Source organism: Crotalus tigris, unplaced genomic scaffold (genome assembly GCF_016545835.1).
Source record: "Crotalus tigris isolate CLP2741 ecotype Arizona unplaced genomic scaffold, ASM1654583v1 scf7180000017644.4837335, whole genome shotgun sequence".
Classification (NCBI taxonomy): domain Eukaryota; kingdom Metazoa; phylum Chordata; class Lepidosauria; order Squamata; family Viperidae; genus Crotalus; species Crotalus tigris.
This window is the reverse complement of record NW_024096536.1, coordinates 2,780,001-2,798,340: the sequence shown is the minus strand read 5'-3', so window position 1 is coordinate 2,798,340 and position 18,340 is coordinate 2,780,001. Positions and strand designations below refer to the sequence as shown.

Below are 18,340 nucleotides of genomic sequence, written 5' to 3'. Positions count from 1 at the left end.
ATTAAAAGATAGGATTTAATTTAAGAAATATATGTTGATGTTTTTATTGTTCAATATATGCATTAAATAAATACTAAATGATTACCTAATATAGCATACTCTAAAGCATATTTACTCAGAAATGCATTGTGTGTCACTTGTTCAACAAGCATCTCTAAATGCCTTGTGCTGCTTTCTAATGACAAGTTATATACAGTTGTATAACTTGACTATTATTTTTATCAAATATTCCTGTTTGTTTCAGACAATGAGCACTGTTTGTAGAGGGAAGAAAAATGTGCTATAAATTAAAATCTCATGCCAGGTTTCATTGCTTTGATAATTTCCAAGTATGTGGCACTTCAATTTCCAGGTGGTCCAATACATCCTTAGGCAACAATACCACATTTTCCAGGACTCATGTACTGTATAAACCACGCACAAAACTATGTTGTCAAAAGAACTAAAGATTATGCTACTTGTATAATCAGATGGTAGAGACATATGCTTTTTCATTGTTTCAAGTATTTAATGAGTTACCCTCAGTACATTGTACCTGCTTAATTTCTGCCAGTTGCTTAAAAACAGAGAGATTAAAAAAACAATATAATTGCTATCACACTATGTTATGGATAATTTCTCAGTTTGTCACATACAGAAAATTTTGATGAATGAATTTAGATCTAGCATTCAGCACTAGACAGTTGTTCTAATATCTATACAAGATAACATTTGGACACGGATTGGACAATTATTTGTTAGCAGTGTTTTAATTCATTTGATACAGCGAATAATCTCTCAGTTCAAGCTACAGAAATGCCGTTCAAGCCCCCATTCACCCAGTTTAAGTCCAGCCTCAAAGGTGGTTTTTCAAGAGACACTGGACTTTGTTTTTTTTTAAGACGTTTCAATTCTCTAATGGAGACTGAGAATCTCCATAGACTTTTTAAGTCCAGCCTTCCCCAGCAGGGAAGAACTGCTAAGCGGGTCATCTTTAACCTATTAAAAAAACAATACATAATATTTTTATTGTTGCTGAAACTAGATGCTATATCAATCAAATCATGTACTTGTAAATGTAATTAACAGTTGTGTATAAATGACAATTGCTAATGAGTGAACGTGGAAACGGTCCATTAGGTTCAGTAAACGTCACCGTTAAGGAATCTGAACACGATCAATATTTTAGGTCGAAGCCACTTCTCTACGCGAGTTTTCTGTAACAATCAGTCAAAGGTAGAGGTCGCACTTGCGGGAGCTGAGAAATCTTTGAGATCAGCATCCTATTTCCTGCAGACGGCCGCTCTTTCCCAACGTCACTTCCAGGAGCGCGTGTATCTTATGTATCGGCGTATTTCACATTTTTCCTCCGTGAAGCTTTCGGGCCGAGGGGATCCAGAACAGAATCTCCGGGTGAAACGTCTACTTAGCAGAAATGGTGAGTGGGCCAAATCCAGACGTTGCGGAAAGCAAAGGCGCTAGTTGGGGGTGAAAATGCCGAAACTGATAGCACTTGGGCAGCGTGGAGAGCCCGAGCCCAGGAGACCACGCGGAGGACGCTTAGCCCGGCACGCTTAGCCTCCGTTTCCATACAAGCACCAATGAAATCACATGCTAAGCAAGACTCCTTACATGCAGCACCCGGCACCTTCCTCTGTTACTTTTTAATTACCCTGCTCATTGGAATAATCCCAGTGTGTTTACTATTATGCTGAGGTTGGAATATTAATTCTCATGCCACAAGTATCGGTGCTTTTGCGATGGATTTTTTATTTTTATCATTGTGCTATTGAATATGAAATGCATAATAGGATAACCTACTTTGTTCTCCTAACAGCTTTCTCTGAAAATACTCAAGTATTTATAGCAGGATTCAGATAAATCCGTTTCCTTCATGGCTGTGTGTGTGTGTGTGTGTGTGTGTGTGTGTGTTTGTCTGTAGATGCTAGATCAAACTCTGTACTCAAGAATGGGAGCTAGTACATTTTGGTAGTATTTATTCATATTTATCAGGTTTGTCTACTGCTTGAAATAAACTCTAGGGAGCTTGCAGAACTTAAATATAAATGCAAGTCAATATATTAAAATGGCAATCCAATTAAGGCTTGATTTAATTTTTTTGTTAAAGGTAGTATATTAAACATTAAATAAAGTGCCTCTGGTACAATTAATCCTTAAAGATCTGAAACAGCTGTGTTTTCACTTGCTTTCAGAAAGTGAAGATGGGGGGGGGAAGGTGTCTTCCCTTTCTCAAGATGAGGTGTGATGGAAAATGCTGCTGGGCCCTCTCCTAAGGGGGGCAAGGACTTTTACTAGGTCCTCCCTAGTGATTCTGATAGAATCAGAAGAATTTGTGGGAAAAGGTGATCCCTAAAGCCCAAAGCTGTAGGACTTCGTGGATCATAACTGCTACCTTGTATTGCATTTGGAAACATTTAGTAATAAGTGCAGTTTCTGTACTAAGGTGTAACATGACACTCTTGACTGACCATTGATCAATATCATTCTGACAAGCTGAAGTTTGGGGAGATCTTCAAGAGCAGCGGTTCTCAACCTGTGGGTCGCGACCCCATTTGGGGTTGAACGACCATTTCACGGGGGTCGCCAAACAACGCGATCCGCCTTTTTTTGGTCAGCTGGTGGCCCCGTGCATGTGCGCCATGCGCGCATGCGCACTGCGCATGCGGACGCCGCACATGTGTGCGCCGCGCATGGGGGCGCCGCCGCGCATGGGGGCGCCGCCGCGCATGGGGGCGTCGGCACGCGTGCGCGCTGCGCATTCGCGCTGCGCCCTTATGAACGGAGTCACCACAAAAAAAGGTTGAGAACCACTGTTCAAGAGCATCCCGTATTCAGTGAGTGATACCAGTAGTCTAAAATAAATCTAGCGATGACCTGCATGAGTGACTATTTTCAGGATATCCTATTTCAGATAAGGCTGCAATTTCAACAGAAAGTCTAGGGAAAAATCCTTGCCATTGTCTACCTGCTCTTGAATATGTTATAGTGAAAAAATGGAAAGTTTTTCAAAATGACTTTTGGAGATTGCTAATGAAAGGGAATTAGAAAATACAACAGTTCGGATAATGGAAGATTCACCTGGCACAAATACAGTTATATTCCTTAAAATAGTTAGATAGCCAGTTGAGGAAGAAATGCTGTTTTCTGTAGCTCAAATTCTGATATTTTTCTACAGACGGAGGCAGAAGTAAATCCAAAAGCTTATCCTCTTGCTGATGCTCAACTCACCAAGACACTACTGGATCTTGTACAGCAGTCTTGTAACTACAAACAATTACGCAAAGGAGCCAACGAAGGTGAAATCTGCCTTTAAAAATGTGCCTTTAACATTTTTATCAAAATGTTATTATATGGATATTTGGGGGGGGTGTATCCTTTTAAATACTTTGCCCAAAGTAATCAAAAACATTTAAAATACATTACTTAATTCAGAATTCAGTATGTTTGAAGATAGTCATAAGAACTCAGCAAACTACAAGAATTTAACAGCTAAACCAAATAAAAGTTGACAAATGATGGATTAGATAATGTATTGCGCTTAGTAAGTGGAAAGGAAATAAAGAGGAACAGCTCTACCAGTTATTACCAGATGGTCGAGATGATGGTTACAGGAAGTCAGTTCTGACCCTTAATTAAATATATCCTTAAACATATTGGTACTGCTCCTTAGTGGTAGCCTATTACTGGTATTTCCTGAACACAAATAATTGGCATCAGACAGAAGCACTGAAAATAAAAATAAAATGAATAAAAATAAAATAAAACTTGAAAGAGCATTCACAATATCGGTGTTTGCTTTCGTTGTTAAAGTCTCCACATGGGAAATATTTGAAATGCTGCATAATATACTGGTTTGTATTATGCCCTTTCTAAGGTAGGTCAGTTCCCCAAAAGTATTTAACTTGCCATATGTTTAGGTGAGAACTTGTACTCATACATTGAAGCCCTCAGACAGATGCAGACAGATATTCAATTCTTTGATTTGCAAGCATTAAGCTATTTCTTCAGTAATATAACCACTAGACAAATCCCACGTGAAAGATAGTTGAAAGTATATTTGATTAAGATGAACGCAAATCTTGAAGCAAAAGAGCACAATGAACTATAGAATACTATTGCATGAGTGCCTGATAGTAATTATATTGATTTCCCTTTCCACAGCCACTAAAACTTTGAATAGAGGAATTGCAGAATTCATTGTGATGGCTGCAGATGCTGAACCTCTTGAAATTATCCTTCATCTCCCACTACTTTGTGAAGACAAGAATGTGCCCTATGTGTTTGTGCGTTCCAAGCAAGCCTTAGGACGGGCATGTGGTGTTTCTCGGCCTGTTATTGCCTGTTCCATTACTATCAAAGAAGGCTCACAACTCAAGCCTCAAATTAATTCTGTCCAACAATCTATTGAAAGACTATTGGTCTAAATCTGTCAGAAGTAACTCAAAAAATCAAGACTGTATATGCATATTTTGTTTAATAGCTATTGCTTTACAATGTAAGTCATGTTCTTATAAGATGGATGGCCATATAAATGATTAATAAATGTTTATTAGGTTTCTAAATCTAGTGGATTACTTTCTTCAGTCATAGGTTGCTGCTTAGGACCATAATTAGAGATTGCGTTCTTTTAAGTCAAGAGACAAATACATGCTCATAATATTTAGGACAATAATTTGCAGTTACTAGGCTGTAATGACAAGAGGTAAAGATTTGTGAAAGTTTGAGTTAAAAAAAAAGTTCTAATCCCAAGTTGCTGAAGTTGGTGAGCAGCTTGCTGACTTTAAGGATAGGGACTATCTGGAATCCCTGAAGCATGGTCAAATATTTTCAACTTCCCTTTTTATGGATTTTGAGGGTGGGAATTGGAGGCTTCCCAGAGAACTTGCCTGAATTTCTATCCTAAAACCACCGAATGTTCAGGAAATGGGCTGAACTTCCTCTATCAGAATTCAGCAAGTTTACCAGTGAATTTCAGTGACATGACCTCAGGATGCTTGGGACCCAAATAGTACTGCATATTGTTTGCCTCTACTTAAGTATTGCGTATCCTTGCTTTAAATCTGTCTGATGCAAAACAAATCTTCAGTGGGATTTAAACTAATTATTTGATAATAACTAGCTTCATTTGAAGATGAGTTTGTGTATATGTTAGGGTTTAAATAAAACAAAGTATATACTATTCTATTCAATAACAAATGTCCTGTTGAAGGTTATTTGGCTTATGGAGCTACCCTAGAAAGAAATCTCCCTAATCTGATATAGTTTGATAGAACAGCAATATATGAAATACCGTATTTTCCTGTGTATAAGACGACTTTCTAAACCCTGAAAATCTTCTCAAAAGTCGGGGGTCGTCTTATATGCCCAGTCATCTTATAAGCCGGAAAATATGGGTATTCTATTTTTTTCCTTTACACATGTGGTTTGGCATATTACTCATCAAGTTTTCTCTTCCCCCCTCTCTCTCGCTCAAAAAGAGTCCTAGATTATTATTATTATTAAAACCAGCCAATCAACTAAAGATATCTTTTTCCAGCCTCTATACTGGGAGTACGATAGGCATTATCTGGCTGTCGTGACAGTAAGATTTCCTGGAGGTTTATTCCCCATTCTGTAATGCTACATTGCATACCGCCTCCTCCTTCCCTCTCCTTCGCCATCCCAATCCCTTGCCCACCCCTCCAGAACTGCGGATTGGTAGTGGCCGTCCTGTAATTAATTCATTCGAAGGAATAGAAAGGGATGGCCCATGTAATGGGGAAGGGGGGAAAAGAGTTGTAGGGTGGTTTTTTTTTATATAATGAAAACAAACCTAAGCATCTGTGTCCATTCAAGGCACTTCTCAGTGCTTCTTTCTCCGGGGCCTTTTCAGTGTTTACCATTCACCCCCGGTGGGAGTAGCTTGGAGGAGGCGGAGCTTGAAAGGAGGCGGGGCAGTAGGAGATGATCATGGGGAATGCAGTGCCGGCTCATACTGAGCGTGCGACTGGCGGCGGAGGTAGGCGGCGCAAGGCATTCCCTCTTTCCTCGCGCCCCACACGGTAGGGAGGAAGGAGGATGAGGCTATGGGTCTGGAAGGGGAGGGGTGTCCGCTAAATTCCTCTCGGATTTACAAAGCAGGAATGGAGGGGGGACAGAAAACAGCTACACGGTCCTTTTGCCCGTCGACTTCCACCAAGCTTATGCCAGCGGTTTCCCCCTGCCTAAATAAACTTGCATGGTGCATTTGTGGTGTTATTTATGACAGATCCTGGCTGGTCAATCTGACTCCTGTCAATAAGTACTGTAGTGCACTGAGTTTTAATAAATTAAAAGGAAAGCCAAAATTGAAAGCATTTACTTCCCCCCCCCCATTACCTGAAAAGGGGGCAACTTATCACATTTGTGGAAATGCAAGTTTTCGAAGGGCGAATGCCTTTCTTACTCGGTTTATTAACTGCTTCCTTTCCTTCTTCCCTAAACATTCTGGCTGTTGCCAATTTCATTCTTGGTAGTGTTGCTTTAAAAAACTGCCGAGAAGTCCTTTTGCAGGTAGGGCAATTTTCATCAAAGTGTGTGTGCGATTGACAAGGCAGAGCCCCGAAGTTTCCTGGCTCACAAACAGGCAGGCTTTCCGCTCGCTCCCAGCTCCATATCCTAATCCGTCATCTCAATGGGGGGGGGAGCTTTGCGAGTATATCCCACCAAACTCGGGGAGGGGGGAGCTCGGCTCGGGGAGGCTGTGGAGGATTTGCGGGGTGGAAGACCAAGAGGAGGAGATCCCGGTGCTCAGCCCGCTTGCTCCAAGCCAGAGCTCGCTACTGGGGGGGGGCAACAGAAGGGACCCGGGGAGTCACACACATGCATACACGCCCACGCACACACCCTGAGCTACTCATTTGGGCTTACAGGTGACCAATGAGAACTCAGAAAACTTTGCTCCCTTTCCCCCCTCCCTCTCCCCTTCTTCAGCGAAAGGGTGTATTAGCTTGTCCATTTTTTCCCTACGGCCTATACGATGACAGGGAGGGCTGGGCAGGCAGGGAGAGCTGACCTACCCAATCCAAGCAGGCTTTGTACACAACAACCAGCCAATCACCAGTAAGGTACATTGCTTGCCATGATTGGCTGGTTGTTGTATACTGGGTACATACAGTACAGCACCAGTATCTGTACCAGTTCATACAGTACAGCACCAATACATACAGTACAGTATACAAATGTCCAATAGTCAAGACCCCATCATGGCTCCACCAGCAAGAAGAAAGAAATATGAAGCCAGTTTCAAACTTAAAGTTGTAAACTTTGCCATGGAACATAATAACTGCGCTGCTGCAAGACAATATGGAATAACAGAAAAGATGGTTCGGGACTGGAAAACAAATGAAAAAGCATTAAAGAGTATGCCAAGGGGTAAGTGTGCACTAAGAAGAGGCACCCCACATTGGCCAGAACTCGAAAAACATGTAGCAGACATGGTGAATGAGCATCGCCAAAACAGTTATGTAGTGACACGAAATAAAATACGTTTGTTTGCACTTCAGTGGGCCAAATCTAACCCAGATCACAGCAACAGATTTAAGGCCACTGTATCCTGGTGTACTAGATTCTTGGAAAGGCATAATATGGTACTGAGGCAAAAGACGGAAATTGCACAAAAATTACCTGCAGATCTTGATAGCAAAGTAATTAGTTTCCATCGATACGTAATACAACAGTGCATTAAACATGGCTATCCGTTAAGTAGTATTGGAAATATGGATGAAACTCCAATGAATTTTGATATGGTTGGAAATAAAACTGTCCATCAAAAAGGTGAAAAAACAATTTTAATTAAAACAGCAGGACATGAGAAGTCCAGTTTTACAGTGGTACTAGTATGCACAGCTGATGGTGCCAAACTGAGACCAATGATTATTTTTAAAAGAAAAACAATGCCGAAACTCAAGTTCCCTGTTGGCTGTTTTGTACACGTGAATGAAAAAGGCTGGCTTGATGAAGAAGGGGTAAAGCTATGGCTTAATCATGTATGGAGAGATGACCAGGAAGACTTATTCAAAAATGTAGTCTACTGGTGTGGGATATGTTCAGGGCTCATTTAACTCCCAGCACCAGGCAAAGGCTTGCAAGTATAAACACAGATGCGGCAGTTATTCCTGCAGGATTGACATCTTTGGTACAGCCACTGGATGTGTGCCTAAACAAGCCATTTAAACATCGCATTCGAGAACAGTGGAATGAATGGATAGTTAGCGGCGAAAAGTCATTCACAAAAGGAGGAAACATGCGTGCTCCAGTTGGATGTTTTGTGCAAGTTTGTGATAAAAGCCTGGAATTATATTGATGCAGAAACAGTAATCAAGTCTTTCAAGAAGCGTGGCATATCAAATTCATTAGATGGTATGGAGGATGACTACTTGTGGCAAGATGAAGAGGAAGCCGAAGCTGAGACCACACCATCTGATACGGAATTCGATCCATACGATGACTGCCTTACAAATGTATCACAAGATGTCATTGATATTTTTATGATATCAGATGACGAACAGGATGATTTTGAAGGCTTTTAAAGGCAAAGTGTCACGCCAGCAAAACCTGTAAAAATAGCTTGCAGTTATGATAGGCATTGCTGACTCGCCAGGGACTTGCCCGGCACTTGCTCTCTCTATTGTTTGTTATCTTCCTCCTATCATCATCAGTTCCAGTTTGGTTGACAGCTTAGAAAACAAACAGCATGGCAGCTCCCATGGGTTTATTGTCTTATCCCTCCTTTCAGCTTTAGAGTGAATTAGGAAAAGTTTAATCCACTTGTACTGTTTTATGTTTACATGTTTGATGACAAACAGCCTTATGTTTATAAGTGACAGTTTTCCTGCTAAATACCTGCATGTCATAAGCATTTGAATTAAAATTACCATATTGAAATCAAATCTGATGTTTTTTAATTTTTATTTGGTGTGCGTTGGAAGAGGGGTAGTCTTATACGGCGAGTATAGCCCAAACTCTATATTTTAACTGGAAAAGTTGGGGGTCGTCTTATACACCCAGTCGTCTTATACACCGGAATATACGGTATTTTTTTCATTTGCTTTTTGTTGCTATAGCCACAGGCTTTTTTTTCCAGAAACAAATTACAATAAATAAGTAATATGCCCAGTGTCTTCTCTGAAACTGAGATAAAGCACTGATTCTGATAGGCATACTCTTCCAAATTTTACCTAATCAATGCTGCTTTCTAGAAAGTTAAATGTGTTGGGATGCTGGCCTCTAACCTACCACTGCAGCTGCACAAGGATGAGATAACAGCAAGCTGTTGGCACTATTTTATTAGCAAAACTTTAAAACATTGTCTTTTTCCAGATAGAAAAGAATACAACAAAGACATTTAGTATGATATAAAGTTTTCAGATGCATAATTGGGATTATACAAAGGAACAAGACAATCATTAATCAGTTTTGGGTCATCATTTCACAGGTATTTTCTTACCTAAATGAAGAAACAGAGTAACCATGGACAGCAAAAAAATTGGTGGGACCCAGAGTGACTTATTTTCTGTCAGCTTCACTAATAAGTTTCCTTGTGGGAAGCTGACAAGGGGGGGGAAACCCTCCCTTCCCAATAAGCTTGTAAGCTTGAGTGCCAGCTTACTGCCTTTTGAAAACTACGATTTGTCTGCAGCAGTGCAGCAGTATTGAAGCACCTATAGCAGTGATGGCGAACCTTTTAGAGACCGAGTGCCCAAACTGCAACCCAAAACCCACTTATGTTTCATCGGGTGCTAGGTGGGTGTGGCCCATTGGGTGGGCATAGTCCATTGGGTGGGTGTGGCCAATTGGCTGGGCATGGCCCATTGGATGAGGGTGGCTGCGATGGTAACAGCACACTGGGTGGAACTAAAAAGCTCAATCAGTTCCAACTTTGCAAGATCTTTTGATTGATTGGATTTTTTTTTATTGCACACGGCGGCAGAGGCCTAAAGCGAAAAGGTTTTATAAAACCCAGCTGAAGGCCTAGGACTGGGGTGACGGTGCACGTGCTCACAGAGAGGGCTCTGCATGCCACCTGTGGCAAGCGTGCCATAGGTTCACAACCACGGACCTATAGCTTTACCAAATTTCATTCCTACAGGAATCATAGATACCAGATTTGGGTGTATTCTATAAGTTAACCCTTTTGAAGTATGTTGATTCCAAAGTTGCTGCTTTCTGAAGTACCGTTTTGCCCAAATGAAGATTACAAACGTACATAGAAGTTTTAGTAATAGGTAGATTGCATGTGTTAAATGTGCTCAACTATGCAAGAATGTCTGTCACACTCAATAGGTTGACTGGGCGCTGTTAATAGTTTTTTCTGTATTTTATTTTTATAACTAATTTGTAAGATGTGTCTTGCAAATTTATTCCAGAAGCTAAAGATGACATGTATAGGAATCCCTTTTCCTTTAATAATTTACCCCACAGTAATAATTGAGGTAATGGACTGAAAAAGTATGAATGATCCAAAGTCAAAAGTTAGCTAGTGAGTTTTCATTACTGAAGATAGATATGAGTCAGAGCTTTCCAATATTTTAATCTTTAGCTAAGTTCAGCCATATGTCAGCATTGCTGCAAAGCCACAGTAAAGCAAACTCAGCTGACTACCACAGATTATCTAATCCCTGCTTGTGCACTATACTTAAATTACCAGGCTTGGGCTGCAAAAATCCTAGTGACGCTAAATGATAACAAAGATGCAGAAAACTTTTTTCTTCACAATTTAGATCAGATTACCCCAGCTACATTAGAAGTAAATTTAGTAAACTTCAGTCACTCAGTTGAAATAGGCTAGCCATAAAAGAACATGGTTTGGTAAAAAAAAAAAAAAAATCCTTTAAAACCATGCTTTTCTTAAGATTCCAACTTTTCTTCATATGGATAGCACTTTTTCAATCAGTTTAATGAACAACTTAACTGGCAACTGAATGAGCTGTGTCCTAAAGTATATGGTAGCAAGGTTTCTCTCTTCCCCCCAAAAAACCAACTTTCCCACATTATGCTGCAATTCATCCAACTGCCAATTAGCTGTTCCATCAAATGGAAGGAAGGTAGCAGCTAAGAATGTTCTAATTCACAAGAGAGGACACCAGCCTAGTAATGAATGCTAGCCTGTGGGTCTTTGTGGATCCTCTTTGGGTCACTATCACAGATTAGTAGGCAAATTGCATTCAGCTTTTTTTTTTTTTTAATTAAGTACAGGTGCCTCCTGAAGAGAGAAAACCCACTATAAAACCTGAATGGCTAAGTTGTTTCTATCATGCTTGGAAGAAGTAACATGGTTGGGAAAAAAAAGGCAGGGCAGGTTTACTATATATGTAAGGCAAGCATAAAAATCAAATTTATACAGTACTATCCTTCCAAAAATAAGCTATTTTTCCTAAATAATACTTTGTGCATTGTGTTATATGTGAAATAGTGGGAACAAAAAAGCTGACAGCCAAACCAAGCTCATTTATTAAAGACAAGATAAAGTTGCACAATCAAATCTAGAACCAGACGTCGAAAGGGGCTTTTACTATAAATTTCACAAAGAGAAAACCCTGATTCCCACTCCCTTTTATCAAATGCCTATGAAAACATATTCCCATTTTTTCTTGTCAAAATCTCAACATTTAGGAGATTTTCAACATTAAAATGTTTGAAGCAGTTGGGGGTGTAAACTCAGTGCTTATTGAAATGTGCAATTATCACATCTAAAAGTTCTTGCTTCTTTCCACCACCTGTTAGCTTATAAACTCTGCATATATCCTTTAGAACTGGCACAGTAAGTTTACCCAAAGTGCCTTTACCAACATGACTCCTCAGCTCCTCTTCAGAGAGTTCTACCCTTGCTTTCTTTTCTGGTTGTTCATTACCACTACCTGCTGGAGAAATAAATTGGGCATAAGTTATTTGTTACTTATTTGCTATCGTTGAAATGTTTCATGTATATATCCATTATGGCACAAAATCCTACAAAGCTTCACATTTTGATTTCTTTAAAAGATTTTGAATCTCATTCAAATCAAGCTCAACTGGTGATTTCATAGAGATGTCCATGTAGCTTTCTTAGAAATATTGAAATGGTTAGCCATTGCCTCATTCCAGGATACAGGTTGTTCTTGATTTATGACAATTCGTTCAACAGCTTTTTGAAGTTACTATGGTATTGAACAAAGGGAGATATGATCAGTTCCCATTTATAGTCATTTAGCATCCCCACGGGATCACGATCTGGACATTTGACAACCCATTTGCACTTATAACTGGTTACCAAGCACTGCACTATCATGTCATTGCCATTTGCAACCTTCCCCAGAAAATCAATGGGAAAGCTGTCAGGGAAAGTCACGTTGCTGGGGTAAATCTGCATGCCTGCACACCTTATCCAGCCCCTCTGTATCTGTGCTGCACTAGCCATTCATACACCCTCATACACTTTCCCCAACCCACAGTGCTTCTCACACAATCTTGTGGACTTTTCCCAACTTGCACTGCATTCCTGTACATTCTCCCTGACCCATGCAGTGCCTCTCACAAAACCTCTGCACTCTTTCCAATCCAATCCCAATCAGAGTAGAGCTGGAAGGGACCTTGGAGGTCTTCTAGTCCAGCCCCCTGATCAAGCAGGAGCTCCTATATCATTTCAGACAAGTGGTTGTCCAGTCTCTTCTTAAAAATCTTGAGTGATGAAGCACTCACAACATCTGAAGGCGACTGTTCCACTGGTCAATTGTCCTCACTGTTAGGACGTTTCTCCTTAATTCCATGTTGCTTCTCTCCTTGATTAATTTCCATCCGTTGTCTTACCTTCTGGTACTTTGGAAAATAAATTGACCCCCTCTTCCTTGTGGCAGCCTCTCAAATACTGGAATACCGCTATCATGTCCCCCCTAGTCCTTCTTTTCTCTAGACTGGCCATTCCCAATCCTGCAACCGTTCTTCATACATTTTAAGCTCCAGGCCTTTAATCATCTTAGTTGCTCTTCTTTGCACTTTTTCCAAAGTCTCAACATCTTTTTTGTAATGTGACTAAAACTGGATCAAAACTCACAAGACACCTCTCACACAATCTCCCTGTCCCTCTTTCCTATTCTCAACACACCCCTTTCCTCCCTCCCCAATCTTCAACACCTTCATAACTGCCTCCCAGCCTGGAACTTGCAGCTTCTTGCTAGCTTCCCCACTGACTTTGGTTGTGGGAAGCCAGCAGGAGGTTGCCTCTCATTAACACTCATGGGATTAAATAAACTATAGCAACAAGGACTGCAGGGATTGCCCTGGATAAGTGATGGAGTTGCATTTTATCAACCAATTATTTAGTGATGGAAACTCTGGTCTCAATTGTTATTGTAAATCGAGGATTACCTATTTTATTTCAATTTTTTAATCTAATCTACAGCTCTGGTATTTCTGCGGGTCTCCAATTTGTTGTTGTTGCTTTAATTTTGTGGCATAAACTAAAATACTAAACAGGCTTGACCTTGCTTAGCTTCTGAACACAAAGTCAACTAGGAAATGCCACCTATGAGACAGCTGCTAGTCACAAGCAATAAATTGTTAACTTCATTTAATTAAATCCATAAATTGTAATTTGTTTCTGAAAATGGGTTCTCAACTCACCATCAAACTATATTCTAATTCAAGCTTCTGGTTCGGTGTCGCAGCGTTAAGGATGCAGAAAGACAGGGCTCCGTCTTCCACGTTCAATTTCACCCTACTGGGGACCCTAAAAAGGGTCAAAAGTCGCCTCAGAGAAGCAACGAAGAAGGAGGGGACCCTCATTGATTGCGGAGGGGTGGTGGCCCTTCCATTTGATCTAAGGAAACCCTCCAAACTGGCGGGGGAAAGACTGGCCACATTCATATGGCCAGTCAGAAGCTGCTGACAACCGAAGAAAGTAAGTACTAAAAAGCAACTTTTGAGCAAAGTGGATGGAACTGGGTGAGACTTTATCCTCCCTTCATGACTTTAAGACTTTTTCCTGGAAAAAATCGCCCAAAGCAAAGAATCCTTCCCAATGAGATAGGGAAGTGGAATTTCTGCCTTTTCCTCTCAGGAAAAGAAAAGCAGCAAACTAATTGCTTGGGGGAAAACAGAGAAAATTACAAGATTAATTTGGAATCAATACAGATATATAGCTTTGAAATTTGGGGACTAAAAGTGCTTTTGAGACTTTTTTGAAAAACTTGCAATATATGTTTGGATTTAAAAAGCTGGAAAACAGTGTCAACGACATCTAGTGGTGAACCACAGCACTACAATCTATTATGCTTAAAGGAAACTTGGCTTGAAGCCCAGACTCAGATAAGACTTTTGTTATCCTTGGAAACTTTCACTTTTGAAGACTGCAGTTGGGAAAAGGGGGGAAAAACCCTCTTGGCTGCTTATCTGTGTGGCAGAGACGATAAAGGACAAGGCCGTGAGGGCAATGAATGCCGCCACCTGTTTATTGGACCCGTGCCCCTCCTGGCTGGTTTCTGCCAGTAGGGAGGTGACACGAGGCTGGCTCCAGGCGATAATCAATGCCTCCTTGATGGAGGGGTCTTTCCCGCAACCTTTAAAGGAGGCGGTGGTGAGGCCCCTCCTCAAGAAGCCTTCCCTGGACCCAGCTGTTTTGAAGAACTTTCGGCCCGTCTCCAACCTCCCCTTTGTGGGGAAGGTTGTAGAGAAGGTGGTGGCGTCCCAACTCTTGCGATCCTTGGATGAAACTAATTATCTGGACCCTTTTCAATCTGGTTTCAGGCCCGGCTACAGCACTGAGACTGCTTTGGTCGCACTGACCGATGACCTCTGGCGAGCCCGGGATAGGGGTTATTCCTCTATCCTGGTGCTTCTTGACCTCTCAGCGGCTTTCGATACCATCGACCATGGTATCCTTCTGCGTCGTCTCGGAGAGGTGGGGGTGGGCGGCACCGTATTGCGGTGGTTCTCCTACCTCTCTGACAGGTCGCAGTCGGTGTTGGCGGGCGGACAGAGATCGACCCCTAGGCGCCTCGATCATGGGGTGCCTCAGGGCTCGGTCCTGTCCCCCCTCCTTTTTAACATCTACATGAAACCGCTGGGTGAGATCATTCAGCGACATGGGGTGAGGTATCATCAGTACGCGGATGATACCCAATTATATATCTCCACCCCATGTCCTTTCAGTGAAGCAGTCGACGTGATGTGCTGGTGCCTGGAAGATGTGAGGGTCTGGATGGGGGTGAACAGGCTTAGACTCAACCCTGACAAGACCGAGTGGTCTGGGTCTTGCCTCCCAAAGGCCAACTGGATGGTCCATCATTAGTCCTGGGGGGGGGGCAAATTTACCTCCCTCAGTGCAGGCACGCAACTTGGGTGTCCTCCTGGACTGACAGCTAAATTTGGAACAACATCTATCGGCTGTGGCCAGGGGGACCTTTGCCCAGGTTCGCCTGGTGCACCAGTTGCGGCCTTATTTGGACCAAGAGGCTTTACTCACAGTCACTCATGCCCTTGTCACCTCAAGACTGGATTACTGTAACGCGCTCTACATGGGGCTACACTTGAAGAGTGTTCGGAGGCTGCAGTTGGTTCAGAATGCAGCCGCGAGAGCGACTGTGGGCGCGCCAAGGTACGCCCACGTGTCACCTATCCTCCGCGAGCTGCACTGGCTTCCTGTGGGTCTACGGACGCAATTCAAGGTGTTGGTTATCACCTTTAAAGCCCTTCATGGCATAGGGCCAGGTTACTTACCGGACCGCATACTGCTGCACAGTTCCCAGAGACCGGTGAGGTCCCATAGATTGGGCATCCTTCAAGTCCCGTTGGCCAGACAATGGTGGAATCAACTTCCCCCCGAGGTTCGAACTACTCCCACCCTGCCAGCCTTTAAGAAAGCCATTAAAACTCTCCTGTTCTGGCAGGCCTGGGGCTGATGTCCCCGGGGGGGGGGCGGGATATGATCAGACTCGCGGTATGACTGTATTATTTTATTGTTTTATGATTGTTTTAACTCTGTACGCTGCCCTGAGTCCTTTGGGATTGGGCAGCATATAAATAAAATTAAATACAAATACAAAATACAAACTATTTTGAAACTGACTTTTAGAGCTGTGTCATGGAGCTATTTCCCTGTAGAAGAAACATGCATTAGTGATTGAGATGATGAAATACTTTGGATTATAAGCCTTTGATTGAAGAACAACTTTTAATTGCTTTTTTCTCTCTGGACAGAAAGGATATGTTTTTTATTGGACAGAAAAACTTGAATTTTGCTTATACTTGTTTAGGGGAGGCTTAAGGACAGACTGATAGGCTGGCTGGATAATTTGGAGTTCAAATGACAATTGATTGAAACTTTTTAAATCCCTAAATAGATTGGATTTTAAAGACCACATACAAAAACAAAATGGATGTTCCATAATTAGCCTTAAATGGTAAAAAGCCATCCCTAACACTTGTCTTTAAATTCCCCCAGCTTGATATACCAACAAGAAAATGTTAATGAATCTCAGAAAGAAATTCTTTCTATGTTGAAATCAATACAAGATACAATTGCCGTAGCTCATGATGAGACTAAAAATAACACAAAGAAGATAAAAGAACATTTTTTTAATCTAAACCTACAAATTCAGAAAATAATTACAAAGAAGAACTAGTAACCCAGAAAATAGAAGGAAAATTAGAGGAAGCAGATCCAAAGATGGAGGACCTAAAGGAAGGAATCAACAGACTCAGATAAACGAAGAATTAAAAGACATAGCAATAATACTGGAAATGGAAAAGATATCTTACTTGTCAAGATCTCAGAACACATTTGAGGACAAGGAAGAAGAACTGATCGAATGGAAGATAAAGCTGTTAGGAGAATTGTGGAAAATTGGAGAAGGAGAGAAGTTGTTTAATGAATATAAATGGGCTGAGCATTCTTCCAAAAATACATTGTCTTTCTTATTCCAAACAATATACACAAAAATAGAGGAAGAAATGCATTGACTTGGAAAGTTAGTTGGCAAAGGAAGAAAGCTAGAGTAAGACTGAAGAAAATTGAGATTTTGACCCATTAAATGGGATATTATATTATTAAATAAATGTTTGAACATGGCTAAGAGAATAGATAATTGTTAGAAATAAAAGTATTATTATAACTAAAAAGAGAGGATCTGCAACTAGAATAGTATATTTTAGTATGAGAAGGGAAATATGAAAATGCTAAGAGGGACTAAATAAGGGAAGCTTTTGGTTACCCAAATATAATTTATTATGAGAAAACTATAAGTGATAGAGACACTTTGAACATTGATGGGAAATCAAAAATTTTTTAAAAAGCGGGAAAAACAAGATACTGATTGAACAAATGGATTTTAAGTGCAAATGCAATTGAGATATGTTTTGGTTAGAAAAGATATTTTAAACTGATACTATTGATATTATGTATAATATTAGAAAAATGTGATAAAGATGTAGATATTCAATTGTATATGTATTAACAGCAATAAGAATTGTATTTGCCTAGTGTGGAAAAATGTATACCACCAGAAGAAGAGAGGAAGCACTGGATGGTGTAGTATTGGATCTAGATTGAGGAAGTTAATATGTACCACTGAATTACTAATGGATCCAGACAACATGTTGTTTGTTAAGTACTTATGAATGCAAAACTAGAAAATTAATAAAATATTTATTAAAAAAAAACTATATTCTAATTCATAATTAGTATTAGATGGCAGGTAAGCTGCTAAGTATGTACCTGATAATTGCTATGCTTAATTGCACCCTGGGTCAAGAACATACTTATATTCTGAGAAAAATGTTTACTTGGATCCCACATTAGAACGTTGGCTAATTTAAAAAGGGCATACGCATTTAAGGACACAATTATCTTCTTCTCTCTATATTCTTTCATCCCACCTTGTTTCCGTTTTATAGTTTTCCCATCAGGATCATAGCCTGGTGGATAAACAAGTTGTTTAAACTCCTCTGCAAGGCTACCCAGTCGGCCATCCATTAGCTCAATCTTGGGCACTGGAAAGGAAGGAAGGAAGACTACCTTAGAACTGCTATTTAAAAATACAGAAATAATGGATACTCAATATACACAATATATTTTTGAGCTTTAGAGCAGCAGAGGCCATGAACTGATCTATAAAATCTGACTGGACAGGAACAAGTACCAATTATTAATGCTAATTACTGAAATATTTTGCTTTGTAAAATGACATATTGAAAACAAAATAAATAATTGCTTTAAAGAATTAGAAAATAACTAGTAATTATAACTCAATAGGAGTTTTTTTTTGCCTCCACCTTCATTAACTAACAGAAATGATAAGATAATATAGATACTAGGCAGGAAACAAGGTAAGAATATTTGCCTAACTTA

At 40.5% G+C, this 18,340-nt stretch overlaps 2 protein-coding genes across 9 annotated transcripts in view; one reads left to right on the top strand and one right to left on the bottom strand.

The window, feature by feature from the left end:
* The first annotated feature begins 1,258 nt into the window (after window positions 1-1,258).
* SNU13 (small nuclear ribonucleoprotein 13) lies at window positions 1,259-4,562 on the top strand. Its single transcript, XM_039335592.1, has 3 exons — window positions 1,259-1,417; window positions 3,176-3,296; window positions 4,162-4,562. Exons 1-3 carry the CDS (start codon window positions 1,415-1,417, stop codon window positions 4,422-4,424), a joined length of 387 nt encoding a protein of 128 aa, XP_039191526.1. The 5' UTR covers window positions 1,259-1,414; the 3' UTR covers window positions 4,425-4,562.
* A 6,626-nt stretch (window positions 4,563-11,188) lies between these two features.
* Window positions 11,189-18,340, bottom strand: part of XRCC6 (X-ray repair cross complementing 6) — a 37,364-nt gene continuing 30,212 nt past the window's right edge. For 6 of the 8 annotated variants that reach the window (XM_039335571.1, XM_039335572.1, XM_039335573.1 and 3 more), the window contains 2 exons: window positions 17,869-17,982; window positions 11,189-11,879 (listed from right to left, as the gene is read on the bottom strand). In XM_039335571.1, coding sequence (XP_039191505.1) covers window positions 11,677-11,879; window positions 17,869-17,982 — 317 coding nt within the window. In that variant the 3' untranslated portion in view covers window positions 11,189-11,676. The remainder of the gene's footprint in view (window positions 11,880-17,868; window positions 17,983-18,340) is intronic. The other 2 variants (XM_039335574.1, XM_039335575.1) reach the window with 2 other exon arrangements.

Coding starts and splice junctions, on each gene's coding strand:
- SNU13 (XM_039335592.1), top strand. Junction 3,297..4,161: donor ACGCAAAGGAGCCAACGAAG/GTGAAATCTGCC, acceptor CCCTTTCCACAG/CCACTAAAACTTTGAATAGA.